Genomic DNA, 18,501 nt, shown 5'->3' with positions numbered 1-18,501 from the left:
TGGTCAACTCATACCAAGCAAAGCTCTGTAAGCGTTCCTCCAGAGTGACAAACACACGCTCACGTCATCGTTTGCTAAATACAGATCATCTCTGCGCCAAGGTTTGTGTGTGTGTGACTCATACACAGAATGCCAAGCTATTCAGCTGTCAATCAGCAGGAACAAAATGACTTGCTCACTGACACACTGACAGTTTCCACAATGAGAGGAAAACTCAAGGGAACTTGACAGGGCCTCATTCAGTGCGACAGAGTTATATTGAGCAAGCCTCTTGATTTGGTTGGAAATCATTAAACCCTGCAGTCACAACTTGTATTCACACACTTACCCACATCCTGCTCATGTCGTTCAGGTCAGCCTTGTGCCGCATGGAGTCCTTAATCACCTGAGTCGACAGAAAAGAGGAGGAAGAGTTGAGACAGCATTCTAAAAACGTTCAAAATAAAAGAGTAAAAGTTTGAAAAAGAAACTTAATCTTCCAGTAATGTACCTCGAAATTAAATGAAATTAAACATTTGTGGCCAATATGTGATACAAGCATAGCACACACTGACTGAATCATTTCTATATATAATTTTCAGTTTGGAATGAAACATGAAAATTTATTTTGGACTGAACACTGCATATGCAGCACTGCATTGAATTTTGCCAAAAGGTATCATAGACGGCTGCACAATGCCGCTGCCTACCTTTTTCAACAGCTTGTGTGTCACGAGTGTGCCTAGGATGCCTTAAAATCCTGTCTAAGCAGACAGCTGATTAGGTTTTTGGAACAGGGCTTGTGAGAGTTTACTCAATATGGATCACACACACACCAAGTGTCACGGATGCATGCAGCATTTACTATGTGCTGAGTGTGTGAGAAAAATAAATGAATTAAAATGGAGAGCTAGATATCAACCAACCAAGAGATTGAGAGAAAGTGAGATTCAGGTGGAATTAGACGTCCAACGGCTGTATGTACTCACGTTTGGATGGCCGTCCCTCAGCAGCTTGTGGAAGACGTGGCAAAATTTCCAGCAGAGCACTGCATTGCTGGAAAGGGGCAGGCGGTTGACAGCTAGCCAGAATGTGTGAGCCCCCTTCTCATGATGCGTGCCCAATATGCACGGTGAAGATGCCAGTCAAGGACAAAACTGAGGGGTGTGGGATTTAAATTCTGATTATCTGAGGTGTGCGCAGCTTTATCCAGACACTCTAGATACCTGATCCAGCCTTCTGGAAGAAGAACTAACCAAACTGCATCATATAAATGAAACATAAGTACAGGAGCAAAGAACTACAAAGAACAAAACTGATGTGTAGCATATAATCTGTATTATACAGATATTCTAGGGAATTGTGTGCTTCTAATTTTATAGCAACAGTTTGGATAGGACCCTTTTCTATTCAGTCAGTTTTTTTTTTATTCTAATTAACCCTCACATTCCTTCATAGTTATCTTTCAGGGCAACACAAACAAAAGGATATTCCTGGCATGCTTCTCCTTGACAGCAATCTCCTGTGTGTTGATGGCTTTGTTGATGCTCACTGCCTGTAGAAGAGAAAGAGAGAAAGTTCTAATTAATTTTTGGGGCCTTTCCTTCAGCAAGGTTAAAGATTAAAAACCAGCTCATGGCAGAAGAGTCTTTTCTTGTGTGCTGAGGCAAACAGTGAGTTTTAGTGTTTCACTAGAGCCTTACTGAGCAACTTTAACCACCGCTGCGCAACCACCACTGAATACTAATGAAATTGAGCTCAAAGAGTGTTTGACATGACCTAAAACACTATTACCGCTTGGGCTACATCCTCCTAATGGTTTATGATTCATCTCTCAACTATATACATACTGACAACGTCGAGAGCTCTGATGCAGAACAAACTTGTGAAAGATATTGAAAAACCATTAGCCATATGTTTTCTCATCTGTTCCTTTCACAGACGCCAAATTGCCATCAGTTCTAGGTACCTTCAAAATGTAAACAGCGTTTCGGTTTAAACAAGCATCATATTTTTGGCATGGTCAGCTGAACGTAATGAACCCTTAACGGCCCATCAGATAATGCACATGGTTGCATGAGCGTGGCAGGTGTGGCGTGCTTCCTCTAAAATGGCTCAAACTCCTTTTATTTAGAGAATCAAACACTATAGCTCTAAAACAACAGTTATATTTAAAAATGAATTTGGAATGGTAGAGTAAACTTTGATAATACTTCGCGCTACACCAAAAATACATCTGAAAAATGTTTGTTGAAGAGGCTAGAATGCTGTTGTTGTTTGTGGTTCAGTCTTCATCCCTGCGCTGGCTTCTGCAGCCAGAAACACTGTTAAAGGTGACAAGGCATGGCTTTGTGTAGACAAGATGGATCTGTTGGGTGAGCATCTCATTAAGTCCCAGCTGTGATCTCAAACACAACAAGAATGAAGAAAGGACAGCTGCTTGGAAAAATCCTCCAGGTTTCTTCTAGACCAACCCAACAGAATGTTTTCAGGCGATGCTCTAATGCTAAAAACAAAACACTGACTTGAGAAATGGGTTTCTTCCATTCCTCTCCTGTTAGAGCTGATAAGCATATGACTAGAACCGTCCATGAGCTATAAAGTCTATAAAAAAGTTAATCAGTAGAAATGTCGTCAATAAATTTCCATCCTAAGGAAATTAAGACCTTTAAAAATAAGAGTAGATAAACATAGCGGCTAAGACTATTTGCAAAACTGCAATGGAACCTCCCCCCCCCCATTATAAGTTATCAGGCATACGTAAAAGTCACATGATCATTCTTTGTACTATAACATGGCCATCGTTGGAAATTGAAAATGAAAATTCTGGGCCAAAACCCAAACTTCCGGATGCATTTGACCAAAAATCGAAATGATGCTTTGCACTAAAATGATCATGAGCGGTACATGAGCGGAACACACATTCATAGCGCAGAATATTGAGTGGCGTGTCACACCGTGCAGTGACAATGGCTAGAGAAGAGTGAAACCTGCACGCTGAACACTGCCGGGTGGAGCGGCGAGCCATTTTATTTTCAGCCAAAAACCGAAAATGCCATTTTTGGCAGCCAAAACTTTTATGCATCCCTAGCAACCATAGCAAGACTAGCTGGTCGTTCCAAACTATGCTTTCTAGAATACTGCATTTTTACAAAGTCAATAACTTTTAACAAGTCCCCCAAAAATATTGGTCACCCACGAAAGACAAATGCATGAGAGGACAGGATAATGCAGAGAATCTCCATGGGGAATCGGTTCAACACTGCCGCTAGAATTGCTTTACAGTTCATCACAGAACAGGGTAAGGATCGGTCTAGGCATACAACGTCCAGATGTTTAAGACCAAACCTCTCATCAGCAGAAAGAATCAAAAGGCTAAGTTGAGGATCATGTTGTGTGGACCGAACCTCCTGCAGCAACATGCAGTTTCTTCCCTGCAAGCATCTCTCAAATAGCCTGCAATTGTCATGCTGAACAATGCCGCCATTACACTACAAAACAGGTAAAGCAGTTGTTAACATTGGCAGCCCTGATCTAAACCCAACTGAATATCTCTGGAAAACCTTTAGTGACAAAGTTATGGCTAAGAAACCCTCTACAGTTAACCGAACTGTGGAAAAGAGTAGAGATGATCACACCAGAGCAGTGTGAGGGACTAGTGATGTCCTGTGGCTGCAGATGTTCAAGTTGGATAAGTTTTGATCATGGTGATAATATGGTGACTTTAGAAATTTGTCAGATAGGTCACCCAAAAAAAATGTATTCTGTCATAAGTTACTGACCCTCTTGTCGTTCTGTGTGACTTTACCTATTATAAGTGGAAAGAAAGAACTTGTGGACCTATATGGGCCTGGAGTCATCTTTATATGTTTGCATGCAGAAATGCAGTGTCATGCTGCACAAAAAAACGATGCAACTGCTTTATTATTTCTTCCCTTGTCACCAGAGTGAGTAACTAAATTTCCTGCTTTTGCATTTCAAAGAACCTCTTCAAACAGCCTGTTATGCCACAATTAGTTTATTCAATTCCTCGCCTACAGCAATATCAACCCATTAGACACTTAATTACTGTGGCACTTTCTCTATATGGAGCTGATGCAAACTTGTTAAGCAAAGTATATGTGACTGAGTGATGATCTGCAAACATCTGCGTTGCAAACTGTTCTGACAGTCATGTTGTATAGAACTGCCAAATGCACAATATCAATCAAATCAATGGGATCTTAGACAGGAGTAATGCACTACAGGGATATTATGGCCAGCTGTCCTCATGTGACCCATCTGCTGGGAGAGGAGACTGTAAGGAAATAGCTCTCCTCATATTGAGGTTTATGCTTTAACCCATGATGCTCCACAATTACACAGGCAGGGATGCCATTAGAAATAATAAGTGGACAACGCAACTGAACACTATTATTTGGGGGTGGGTGATTTTATGCTTGCATATGGAAGAACAGAAAATAGTAGTTTCCAAAATAAAGAAAAAAGTTTTTAAAATCTATTTTTAGAAAAAAAAAAAAATTCCTTGATAAATTCCTTCTTGAGTATATATTTTAATTCTATATAAATATTAAAAAAAACGTTTTTAAATATACACTACATTTAAAAATTTTGGGATGCAAAGATGCATTATAATAAAAGCTATGCATTTCAAATAAATGTAAATTCATCAAAAAAATCTATCTGAAATGTATTATGATTTCCACAAAAATACTAAGTAGCACAACCGATTTCAACACAGAGAAGCAAATCTGCATATTATTATGATTTCTGCTGGAGTAATGATGCTGCAAATACAGCTTTGCATTACAGGAATATCAATATATATTAAAATAGAAATAAAAAATATTTTGAATTGGAATAGTACTAATATTAATAATAATAATAGTTACGTTTTAACTGATTTTTTTTTAAATTTTTATTAAACTTTCTTTAAGAGTTCTTATTGACCTCAAACTTTTAAATGATATTGTATTTTATCAAGGTAAAAAGTATGTTTTTTGAGTATAATGAAATATCAAATCATAAATTTTACATTTTTGGGGAGTCTTACCACCACAGGACATTTTACAAACCAAACAAAGCTTGCCTTATCATAAAAGTCAAATAATGTTTTTTTTTGTTGTTGTTGTTGTTGTTATTTAAAGAAAACCTATTAATTTGGTCAACAGGGATCTCGATTAAAAGTAATTTCCTGTTTTGTTTTAATTAGGCAGACAAATATTTAATGTATTACAGTGTTTTAAGGAATCTGCTTAACTGCTTAAGAAAAAAAAAATATTCCAACTTTTCATTATTAATACAGATTCATAACATTAGTATCTTATTAGTATTTTTTATTTTATTTTTTTAATGAGGCTTATTTATCACCCTGACATTTGTGTCTTTATACCACAAGAAATAGTTAAAATAATTTTCAATTCAGAAATTTCCATTAGATATGGAATAAAACTGAACAATATATAAAGCATTCTGGGGTGGGTTGATCATAAAACTGTGGTCACATCCATAAGAGGCATCTTGTCTCAGAGTTAGTTTCACAGAGATCTTCTGATGTCTTTCTTAGATCTTCCTATCTTGGATCACCCTGTCCTACCCAAATCTGGCTGACTGAAGAATGCAGGTCCTCCACGGGGCACTGTGGCCAACCCAAACAACTTCCCAGCTTCCCATTTTGGGTAATCGCACTACTTTGAGGTGGTTCAGAGAACAGGCTGCCAAACAGAGCACTGAATGAGGTATTGGTCTGTGGCTTCTCTTCAGCATTTTCTGAGGTGTGGGTGTAAAACTAAAGTTGAAACAACTAAAAATACCTCTCGACTTCCTGAGGTGGAACTCAGTTCACAAGACTGAACAACCTGAAAGCACCAAGATCTTCTCACACCCTACGAGAACTTAGAAAGACTTCTCCTTTTTGCCGTGTTGATGAGTGGGAGACTGACACTCACACTTAGACACTTGTGTTTTTTCAGCTAACACAGTCTTCGGCAAACCGCTCCACTTATCTTAAAGGTCACAGCAGTGAAAGGCCCCAGTGTACTGGGTTACCAAATTACTTTTTCTTCCGTTTTAAAGACAATTTTTACCCATATATGACTCAAACTCCCTCTTTCAGGGAACATTGTCAACACCTACATAGGGCTCTGGAGTGGATTTTTTTTTAAATTCACACTAAACAACCATGCCATGACATCACTAAGGGAGTGATGTCATTAAAAACCAATACATGGCCAGCAGAATTGATTTACGGGTCTATTTTCTTATATTTATGAGGGTTTTTATATATATATATATATATATATATATATATATATATATATATATATATATATATATATATATATATATATATATATATATATATATATATATATATATTATTTTCCTAATTTTCACTCTGACCAAACACAGCTGTTAATTATAAAAGCTAAACAACAACAAATGCAAGCGCATCCTTCATTATTGCACTTTATACTTACAGGGCTGCTGAATGCTCGAATCTGACTGGCTGACGAACTTTCTAAGGTCTGCAATTATTTTCAGGAAAACACCACATTCAATTCACATGCAGGTCTTGACCACATTACATGCCCATATAACTTTGCCAAATGATTTTAGTTATTTCAAAAAGGTCCTTACAGCTTACAACAACAAAAGAATCAAAACCCACAGCGACGCTGACCAAACAAATAAACATAATATCAATATGATTAAAAAGACTAATTATTTGCCTTGTTTTCCCCACAAAATTACATTTCAACGGTGTGGTTTTAAAGTGGTTTTAAAGGCAGAGTTCATGCAAAAATGTACATTTGCTGAAACTTTTCTCACCCTCAGGCCATTCATAAGTTTGTTTCTAGACAATATTATGGACAGAGGAGTCATATTTGAGCTGGAAGCTATAGTTTGAAGTTGGATATGTTTGTTTGTTACAAACGTGCAGCTATTCACAAGATGTTAGCCAACGGACTGGGGTCCTGTGGATTATTGTGATGTTTTTATCAGTTGTTTAGACTCATTCTGATGGCACCCATTCACTGCAGAGGATTCATTGGGGAGCAAGTAATGTAAATTTCTCCAAATTTATTCTGATGGAAAAACAGACATCTTGGATGACCTGATGGTGAGTATACATTTTCATTTGTGGTAGATCTTTTGCTTTAAAATAATTTTATAAGTAGTATGTTCTGTTTCTATGCACGTTCTTGTCGTAATAATAAAATGTTTACTTCTAATTCATCTGTCGAACAATAGAGAATGATGATAGCAATGCTGTGGTGTGGTCATAGGTTCAATTCAATAGGGAATGCATGAAATGGTAAGATGTATACCAGTAATGCAATACAAAGTAGCTTTGGATAAAACTATCTGCCAAATGCATATAAAATTAAAAGGAAATAAAACAAAATAAATAGATGGTGAATAAAAATTATTAAACTCAAATACATAGTAACACATCACAGCAGCAAAAATATAATTATTCAAATAAATTGTTAACCTAAAATCCAGTTAAATCTTTTTCTTGTGTTCTTATTTGTCCCAGACAAAACAATCTGAGAAGAGGAAGGGGAGCAGGTTTATGAAAAGGCCCCACTGGCCTTTCGGTTAAAGAAAAGGAAGTGAAGATCAACAGAACAATTAAAAAAAAAACTTCAGTTTTACCATCTTACAAGTGGTTTCTGAGGCCAGATCAAAACCACTCAAATAAACCCAGAAGACACAGATCAAAATAATAACAAAGCACTGCTCTTGCTTCAGTGCAAATTACATCAATCACTGACTTTCCATAAAGCTTGATTCAGCCTCATGGTCCACACAAACAAAATCTCCAGTGAGATGTTTCATACCATTGTCAAGCAGAGCATGACATGAGGGATTTAAGAACAAGCAGATACCATACAATGTTGATAGCGGGCCGGGAGTCAAAGCAGAGAGAAGGACGCAGTGACTGAAGTCAAAACAGTGAATCGTGTGTCCAAAAATGGTACAGACACCGTCTCAGATCTCACAAGACCCTAAGGAGCCACTCGAGTCAAAATCCACACTATAAGCTCTGTGACCCTCAAACCTCAGTTTGTATTAGCTGCACACTTAAAGCTACAGTTATTAACTCCTATAAATAAATAAAAATCATAAAAAAGTAAAATGTTATCCTGTAATGCTATCCAAATCCTGTATGACTTACTTTCTTCTGAAAAAAAAAAAAAATTAATGTTAGGAATGATTTTACAATCTCAGAGTCTCAGTCACCATTCACGTTCATCGAGTATTTTTCATACTATGAAAGTAAACGGTGACTGTTTTGAACAGCAACTGCGAAATAGTCATACATGCTTATGAAGGTAAATAAACAATAAACTATCAATTTAAGTTGATAAAAACCGTTCGTGGGTTCCTGTTCTTTAAACATTAATACATTAGAGGTCCATTTAAACGCAATTTCCCAACAACAAGGCTTATATTAGCACACTGGCTGTGACTTGCTAAAATCCGGGAGTGTTGTGGGAAAAGCCTAACGTTACTTGGTGAGCCCAAACAATGGCTGAAATGTGTTTTGAAATATTTAGCGCGAGCGCTGCAAGTGACGGACCGCGGAGTAAACGCTCGCGACGGTCTGAATCTGATGTAAATAAACACACAAGACTGTAACTTCATATCACCAAATCCTCCATACAAAACAACCCCGCGAACGAACAAGCCTGCGCCAATCCCTCCCCGCCCCCAAAAACGTGCATATGAACCCGCTAAACAACAGCATTTCGTCGAATACATACCATTTTATTCGAGTCCATGGTTCAAACGGGGCTATGGAAGCGAAGCCGAACCGGTTCCCTGCTCGGGAATCAAAAGCAGACTGCGGATCCGCTGAGGGAGCAGGCACGGTCCGTTAACTCAACATGTGTCCGGTTCAGTGTCGAATAGTCCCTCTCTTCCTCCTCTTTCCCGTTCCGTTCTCTTGTTTCCCCCGCGTCCTTCTCGCGCGCCGAACAGCAGATTGGCAGATGGCTCGACTCTCTCTCAAGAAGGCTCTGGAAAAGCCACTGCCCAAAGAGCGCGAGTCATAAACGTTTACTAGAAGCGCTTAAGACGCTGGACTTAATATTATGTGACAAGTACGGAGCACAAAACACAGAATAGAGGAGGAGTTCTTCATGCACTGATGTCATTTGCCACAGCTTTTGACTTAAAAGGACAAAAAGAGAACGAGAGTCAAAATTCTGTCAAATGTTACGTCACTATGAGGGGAAATATGTTTGTGTTGCAAAGTTGATGCAACGTATTACACATAGCGAGACAAAAATACCTTCTAAAGGAAATCAAACTGCACTAAAACTCAACTGCAATGGCACAAGACCCACTGCAGAGCAAAATGCGTTATTATGGCACGTACAGATTTACAGATGCATTGTCTAGAATTGTTGGTCCACTATATGAATCGCTATATACATGTAGGTTAAACATCAATTTGCAGAATATAAGACGTGATTGATGACATTCCAGTTAAATAGTCGTGCTTTCACATGATCACGTGTGTAATGTTGGTGAATGACGCCCTCGTCTGGTGGTTTTTGATGTTGGGGTAAAGCGGTATGAGAATGAGCACCTCCATACATGTTTAATCCAACAGGTGCTCATGTGTAACAGGAGATCCAAAGACAGGCTTTTAATTAAAAAGTTAGACCATATAAATAATAAATCATTAGGTAATTAGTCACTACATAAAACGTCCCCTATATTATTAATATTATATGAATGACAGGAACTACAAATGTAGATTCTGTTTGAATTAAATGCAATGCAGGTTTTGTTCCTTTTTTAAGAGCATATCACAAGATCTAATCCTCACAGGGCTCTTTTATATTAAACTGAATTTAAATTGAATTAAAATATAATTTCATGCGTTTACAAATGTACATGTAATACAAAAAAACCCCCATCAGAATACAAACAGATGTATTCACTATAACACACTACTGTTAAAAAGTTTGAGGTCAGTAAGATTTTTTTAAAGCAATTAATGCTTTCATATTCAAGGATGTATTAAATTGATCCAAAGTATAGACATTAAATAAATTATTTTCCTCAAAGAATCCTGAAATAAATCTCACAAAATCTTTGCACCATATTAAGCAGTGCAACTGTTTTCAACTTTGGTAATAATATGATTTTTTTTTTGAGCATTAAATCAGCATGTATGCTCGATTTTTGAAGGATAATGTGACAGAAGACTGGAGTAAGGATGCTAAAAATTCAGCTTATAATAAATTTGTTTTTAAAATATTTGTTACAAAGTTACTTGAAATAGTAATAATATTTCACAATATTAGTTTTTACTGCAATTTCAATGTAATAACTGCAGCCTTAGTTAGCAAAAGAGACTTCTTTCAAAAAAGTGAAAAAAAAAAAAATCTTACCAACCCTAAACGTTTGAACTGTAGTGTATATCTGTATTATTTTGCAAATTTTGCTAATATATGTCAATTATATTCTCAGATGTACAGTTCTTTTACATAAAATGTCAACTGTTTAGACAGACGTCCAAAAAAGGGCACAAGATCAGATGATCTGGACATGATATCAGTCAAAGTTTACATAAACTGTGCCACTCAAATCAGTCATAGAGGAAAAATGTGGCAGCGGGAACGGGAGGGGTGTTCTCCAAACAAAGCGTGCTCTTTAAAGGGCAATCACTTCCTGGTACCGTGTGGTAGGCGCATCGGGACAGTTTACACTGCAGTGCTTCATTGGTCAAGCATAGTCCACCCAGAGAGACACTACGCAGTGTAGAGTGACTGCCAATGAGTCACTGCCCACACACTGTCTGTGTCTGTCCAGCTCACACTGACCACAGGCCGGAAAAACTGCAGGCTTACACTTCTCAACAAGTTTACTGCCCATTTAGATAATGAACAAAAATGTAACGTCAAAGCGATCCGAGCACGATCTATCAACCATCACTGTATAACTGTGACCTTTGCTACAACCCACAGGATTCCCACATCTTTTGACCGAGGAATTTTCATGATTTCTCAAAGACTTTACAAAAAAGCAATTATTTTAGAGCTAAAAGTGGTTATTTAATTGCATTATAGAAATTTCAGTAACTTTTTAAGATCTTAATAGTTTGACTAAACAAAAATACAGGTTTTGCAGGAAAAAAAAAAACACAATAGGGGTCTGTTCACATAATGTGTCTAAAATGCAAGACGCAGCACTCAAGAAGGGTTTTTAAAAAGCGCAGCACAAAATGACCCCTATATAAAAGCTGCTATGTCAACTTCTACTGTAAACAAAACCTCGCAATGCTTGCCCCACCTCCGATGTCTTCAGACTGGTCACTGCATGTACAAGTTGAAATACTTTCAACGCCACACGGCATCTTAAAAATGCGGCACTCATGTGCAAAACACTACAAAAGATGAAGGACATGAGCACAATATTCATACACATACATCTAGTGAGTTTACACAGAAAAACAACCACAATGGAAAAATGTACTAGCAGTGTGAACGGCCCATAAGCACACAAACGCACACATGCATACATATATATGCATGTCAGGAGAGCATCAAAACAAGAAAAGTTTAATACAGCTTTAATTTTTTTTCATAACTAGAATGTTTTTTTTTCCCTGAGCAAAAAAGAAATAATATATAAATAAATATATAAATAAAAATAAATGTATTCAGTGTATCAATAATTTGTAAACCAAAATAAATCTTGCAGAGTATATTCAGAACAAAAATCATTATAGGACATTAAAAGACTATTTATGCATGCAGTCAAAAAAAAACTCTTTCTTTGTCTTATAATATGCATCTATTTTTATCTTACTTGCTCATTGACTCCCAAATGATTCGCTCAATGATTAATTTTTCCAAACCCCTCCTTTGCATGATGCAAATCTGCAGTGATTGGTCTCATTTTTATTGCATCATGCCAGTAATGCCTGATAAAATGTTACTGTGGAAACCGCTATTTTTACAGCTCCAAAAGACGCATGTAGTGCCAAAGAATTAATTTGCATTTTCATTCAAACCAACTTGAAAAGACCAACAAGTGGGTGGGCAATATGCTAATGTTTCATGTTGACATCAACATGAAACTATTTCGTATTCGTAAAAAAAAAAAAACTTGTTTCAATGATTCAGTCGACTCTTTCTTTAACTTTATACACGGTGCACTTTCAAATTTAAAACTTTGCAGGATGTTTTCATTCACTCACAGCTATGTTACACACTTCATGAATGGTAATGTTTCAAAAATCCATAATAGGGGCGCCAATTTAATATGCTTTATATGTATATAAATTCACTTTTGTAAATGTAATTTTTAGTGCAGTCATCAAAATGGGACAACTCATGTTATATACAAACAATGGGGGGTGGGGGTATTTCTTACCGTTTTGCTGGTTCACTAGTTGACACAAATATGGCACTACTTTTTTAGAACAATATTTATTGTCTTTTATTATTTACCTTTCCATATATTTCATCAATTTAGTTTGAATAATTAGCAATATTAATATTTTTCTCATTATACAGTAAAAATGGGCCCGAATACAGTAAAATATATATTTTACTTTACACTAAGGGAGTTCACCATAAAGGAGTCATATTTGTTCATCACAGTAATACATTTAAAGAAGGCAAAAAATAAAATAAAATAAAAATAAAAACAAAGTACAATGTCACAAACATACAATAACAACATCTAATATGACCCCATTCTGTAATGCATTAATGGTCTTTTTGATAGCAGTATGCCCTGAACACGGTTTCTGGCACAGGCATCTGGCGGCCCGCCAAACTTCATAGGATTTTTAATCCACAGCGAGCGAACGGAGGCCACAGGCCAGGGCCCACGTGTTCTGCTGTCTCAGGGCTTTTCATACATGCCCTCCTGCAGTCAATGACCCTAACAAACACTACTCAAACTCTGAACCGCAGGAGCTACAGTAAATGTGCACATGTCAGATGGAAAGAGGCTAAAAGTTACTTTTAACAAGCAGAAAAACAGTAAAATACTTAATTCTGAAAAAATAAAAATACTAAAAGATGGTAGGATATTGATAGATAGAGAAAGTGAAATACTGAAAGTAGAGATTGGCTGCTAAAAGGGAGGTGAAATTACGACTGTCTGGCTCTGTGAGGGCGAGTCCTGGAAAAACAGAGGGGGGCAAGATTAGGCTCCTCCCGAGAATTCCTCCATGGGCACGGTACCAGCACAGGAAGAAACACAAGTACAAGAAATGCAGGGTCATAAACTTAACTGCTTTCAAGTAGGATCGTTTGATATATCAAGAGGAGGAAGAGCAGACATGGGACGAACAGAGACATAATGACATAAATTAGCATTAAAGGAATAGTTCACTCAAAAAAATTTAAACCTTCAAGAAGCTGCATCAAAATAGATTTGAGCAATTCAGCATTACATCACTTGCTCACCATTGGATCCTCTGCAGTGAATGGGTGCCATCAGAATGAGAGTCTAAACAGCTGATAAAAACATCACAATAATCTACAAAACCATCAGTTCAAGTTTTGTCCAAAAGCACCAATAAATTTGTTTATTATAAAGGTGCATTTTTTTTTTGCTTTACAAGATGTTATTTGATGGACTGGAGTTGTGTGTATTATTGTGATGTTATTATAGCTGTTTGGACTCTCATTCTGATGGCACCCATTCAATGAATAGGATCCACTGGTGAGCAAGTGATGTAATGCTACATTTCTCCAAATCTGTTCAGTTTAAAGCTCCCGTTTTTCATGCTTTTTTGAAGCTTTGATTGTGTTTACAGTGTGCAATATAACGTGTTCAAGTTTCGCATGTAAAAAAAACAACAAAAAAAAAAACACACAATTCACCTATCTGTATACCGCTTTTCTTACTGTCATAAAAATGGGCTGATGACTTCCTTGTTCTATAAAGTCCCTCCTTCAGAAATTCGTAACAAGTTCTGATTGTGCCAGCGGTTCCTGTGTTGTGATTCAACATCAGCTGAGTGCACGCTGCCCTCCTGGAAATGTTTTGAGAAGCAAGTGGGCAGAATTTGTTTTGAAAACTTGGCAATCCTGATCTGAACGCATGTGCTGGAGATGTACTTATAATCACAAGAGCGTTTTTACCGACGAGATGCGCATGAAAATCGCATTCTATTTTTTTGCACAGCCCTAACATCTATTTAAAAAAGCTAAACAGCGTTGCCCTTTGTGTAATAAGTTACAGAAACTGTTAAACGCACCAACTTAAATAATAAAATACACTTACCAGTTGTGGTCCATAAACAACGCCTTTTCCAGACAAAGAGGGAACTGCTCCATCTTTCGAGAATAATCTTTGTGCGAATCCGGCATTAAACTGATTGAGATTGAGGAAGTTGTCCTCAGCAAAATGAGCTGCACATAGTTTTACATGTGGATTATAATTTTTGGGAACTGAGTTAAACATAAATTGTAACCATTAATCTACAAGTACAGTGTCCCTGGGAAGCCCAAACAAAGGTGATTGGTATCCGAGATGAAAATAACAGCGTTTCAACGACATGTCGAACACAAACGCAGCTCTTCCTCCTTCTCCGTTGGAGCGCAACAAGACCACGCTCCCTTTTGTGTGTTCATGTGGGCGGAGGTCAGTCAAAAAACTGTTTTAGTGACGTCATTACTGCAGGAACTAGAGGGATGTAGTCCAAACGGGTTGTTTTTTGTAGGCAAATTCTGTTAAATAAAATATCTCGCTTGGCATTGAACTTTGAGCTTTAGAATTTTACAGATATTATTTATACTCTAACAACAACATTACACACTAACTAATCCTTTAAAGGGATGAACAATGTAATGAAAATGCTCATTTGACTTCATTGATGTGAAACAGGACAAGTCTTTTAAAAATGTAAAACAAGATTTGTGAATTGTTTGGATTAGGGCTGCATTAATTAGCTATATATATAGTATATCATCGCACTTTATGACTTCGCCTGATACAAAATGTTCTGCAGGATGTTTACGATGCTTCAGACTGATTTGCAGATGACTTATTTTGGCAGTACTCTTTTAACATGTTATTTCATCCGTGTGGATTCCGAGGCTGGCCGGATGTCCCTCTGCTAAACTATGACCACAACAAAGGTTCCCCGCTTAGATTTCCTCCATATAAAACTCAAGTTAAGTAGACGCTAGTCTTCTAACACCCAGCCACAAGGCAAACCATGCTCATGTCATTACAGAGCACCACACTAACATCCTCTCATTTAAAACAGGCTGAACTCACACCACAGAAGGCCTATTAATCTAAACATAGCGTTCCAAGGGCAGAAAAGAGACGGGATATTATGGGATCAGACTTCCTTCAGGCAAACTAGCTGATAAGGACCGCTCACAATAGCATTTCCTACTGAGACCTGATCAGTTTGTGCTGCTTGAAGTGTTATTTTTAGATGTGAATTTTCAGTTCAGGCTTTACAGTTGAACTTTAGCTCTCAGTGTTGTTAGTTAAATTAAAAATCAAACTGATGAAATCTATTCTAAAAACAGGAGAACTCACGTTTGAGTCTGACTCAGTGATTGGTCCTAAAGCAGTTCAAGAGCGCATGTGTCACATGAGTCTCACTAATCCATGTCACTGTCCTAGTTGTAAACAGGATTGAATATTGCACGCTTAAGTCAGACATGATGCTGCAGATTGCGGACTATTGATATCAAACCAGAAATGAAGCGAATGTTAGTTGCCGCCACTATGTCTACCTTGAGAAATCTGGGCAAGAACGAGGTCATGCTGTTTTCAAACACTCTGAAACCCACCAGTAGGGCAGTCGGCTGCAGCTTCATTCGTGTGACCTACTTTTTCTGATGGCTGGGTCTGGATGGGGAGGGGAAAGACCCCCAGAGAAATAGTAGAGTGCATGAACAATGAGAAAGCATTTCTCTATACTTCACATCACACTTTCAGGCCCAAGCACCCAGATACTGACTGCATAATTCAATGCATGTGCACTTTAAAAAGGTCATGATAAACAAGATATTGAAGACACGTGGAAATCCACTATAGGCTTATGGCAAGAACCAGAATGAATGGCCATCAAATGCAATGGTTTTTGTACTACATCTCTAAACCACTAAAATCTTTTACATCTGCTCGATACATGGCCATCAGTTTGGAAAGACAAAAAGTCATAAAGGTCTATACATTTTGGTATATCTTTTTATAATGCATATTAATATAATATTATGGCAAATGTGTGCATCTAATTAAATTTTAATGGCATTTTGGACACCATTATCTATATTAACCTGTGCCGAGGGGGGGCCAGGTAGAACTTTGGTCCCGTCCAGATTGGATGACACTAGAATGTTGACTGATAAAATGAAGGTGTGATACGGTCAAAGGTTTGTTGAACTTGAAGTTGAATTTAACAGGCCATCAATTATAGTTTTGTAAACATGACAGCTTTTTTACGGCGCAAATAAAAATTCATTTTATGGTTTTGAAAAGCACTCATTAGTAGGCTGCTTCAGGAATCGAATGAAATGCAGATCTTGAGAGAATCTGATGGCAAACATTCTGCACCCTAAAGTCCTTCCCAACAAGGAGCGGGATGCGAATCGCATACGAACAGTGCTTTCACACCAACCACGAAATGATTGTTCGCCTTCTTTTAATTCACGCCTGCACACTAGGTGGCGCCGACCAACAATGTATTTTTCCCTGGTTTCCCAATATATAAGGATTTATTTTTGTGGAATTTGATTGTGTTATATCTTCTTTGAAATTGTTAAAAAACAAAAAGTTAAAATATTATGACAGTATTTCCAGATCTGAAGCTAATTAATGTCACACTTTGTATTGCACTGACTGTCTTATGCTATGCTGGTTGTTATGTTCTATTCTCAATAAAATAAAATAAATAAAAGATGACAAATACAATCTATTGTTTTTACGCTCGTGCTCAATACAGTCTTCTATATTGAAGCATCCATAGGAATATGTTTTATTCCATCGCGTCCGATATTCGTTTTGTTTTTTCGTGCTCATTGTGGAAAGGCCTTAACAAGTAAGCACTATAGGGTCAGCTCTGATTTTGTAACTTCCAATAGGTTCACAACTTATCATATCATATCAGACAACATTTTTTATAAAGTGTGTGTTATCTAGATTTACTAATACATTAAATTAAAAACAAATAATGCTCTTTGACTGCCTACTTCCTTCCATAGTTTAAGTGCAAGAGGTTTTTTACAGATATGGCAAGTTGTTTAACAGGTATTTTTTTTATATAGTTTATTTTCTGTTGCTAATATTTGTAATAAAAATGTTTAGTGACAATTAACTTTTTCAGTTTTCCTAGTATTTCTTAGATATTACACAAAAAAAATGGCGACAGGTAGGATTTACTTTAAAACTATATAATTATACATACTTTTAAACTATATATTAAAACTATAAAACAAATTTAACTCAGAAACTGCTAGTAAATTTCACAATTAATTAAAAAGAAACAGCAAGTAATGTCATCGTATTAAACATAAAATGTTTTTTTAGCATACTTATTCCAAAATTGACAAGTGGTCAAATATTAGTACTCATCACTAGTATCTACATATTCCTTCAGTTATAGACATTAATCAGTTTATAGTCAAATAGAACATAAAATGCAACAGAGATCAGAAATGTAAGTTAACTAATGTAATGTATGTTAACTAACGTTACCCCACTAGCAGCAAAGGAATGTGTAGTATTATCTTATGATTATTGTAATAGGCTAACATAAAAATAAATACTAGCTAATCTTAAGCAATTAATGTATAAACGGGCTTGCCATACAATGAGCTCGTTGGCGATACACTGACTACGTGAAAAAAAACTTGCCCTGTGGTGTTTACAGTTCCTTACCTGACTACGCTCGAAGTTTTCCTTTTCAACTTCCAAACTGTTGGCCCCGCCAGCGCGACGGCTGAGCACTTTGGGAATCGGGTTGGGGACTTGCTGCATGGAACTCTTGACGCGGTCCATTCTGGAAATAAAGTCCAAACTGCGAGAGCGACGGAGACCTATTAAATCAACATAAATAAAGTGTAGTTAAAAGAGATTGACACTAGCGGTGAGCACGACAAAACCCAGCCCTCGCCGTTATCACAAAAGGTCATTTTCTACGTCCACCGCCCATGAATATCATTCCAGCGCGCTCCGCTGTCTGCGCACGAGCGTGCAAAACATGCGTGTCTGCTCAGATCTGTAAGCGAAACACAGCAGCGTCACTTCACGCGATATACTATAGAAATCAACTCAACCCCAGAGCAGCGACTGTCCCAGGCTCCTCCCAGAGCTTACACACACTGCTGGAGGATCATCAGCCCTTCAAAACACTTGTGATTCACACGCAATACTACAATGAACATTTCTCAAGGTAGTGTTAGTGAACATCTCTCATGGATCTCTCATTTTTTGCAATACATAATGTAATGAAACAAAAAAATTATAAAAAAAAAATTATAAAGAAAGTAAAAATTGAGAACAAACTAAATT

General features: G+C 37.1%; 1 protein-coding gene across 2 annotated transcripts in view; it reads right to left on the bottom strand.

Annotated features, from left to right (window-relative positions):
- The window catches only part of hip1 (huntingtin interacting protein 1), a 42,378-nt gene extending 24,093 nt beyond the window's left edge, over positions 1 to 18,285 (bottom strand). Inside the window, exons 1-4 of one of the 2 annotated variants that reach the window (XM_026282602.1) lie at positions 17,869 to 18,285; positions 1,471 to 1,534; positions 969 to 1,111; positions 329 to 385 (exon numbers count right to left, since the gene is read on the bottom strand). In XM_026282602.1, coding sequence (XP_026138387.1) covers positions 329 to 385; positions 969 to 1,111; positions 1,471 to 1,534; positions 17,869 to 17,988 — 384 coding nt within the window. In that variant the 5' untranslated portion in view covers positions 17,989 to 18,285. Of the gene's footprint in view, positions 1 to 328; positions 386 to 968; positions 1,112 to 1,470; positions 1,535 to 8,753; positions 9,127 to 17,868 lie in introns of those variants that run through there. The other variant, XM_026282604.1, reaches the window with a different exon arrangement.
- Positions 18,286 to 18,501: the final 216 nt, after the last annotated feature.

The sequence above is a fragment of the Carassius auratus genome, chromosome 15, assembly GCF_003368295.1.
Source record: "Carassius auratus strain Wakin chromosome 15, ASM336829v1, whole genome shotgun sequence".
Taxonomy (NCBI): Eukaryota; Metazoa; Chordata; class Actinopteri; order Cypriniformes; family Cyprinidae; genus Carassius; species Carassius auratus.
Note: the sequence above shows the minus strand (reverse complement) of the source record. Positions and strands in the feature narration are given on the sequence as shown.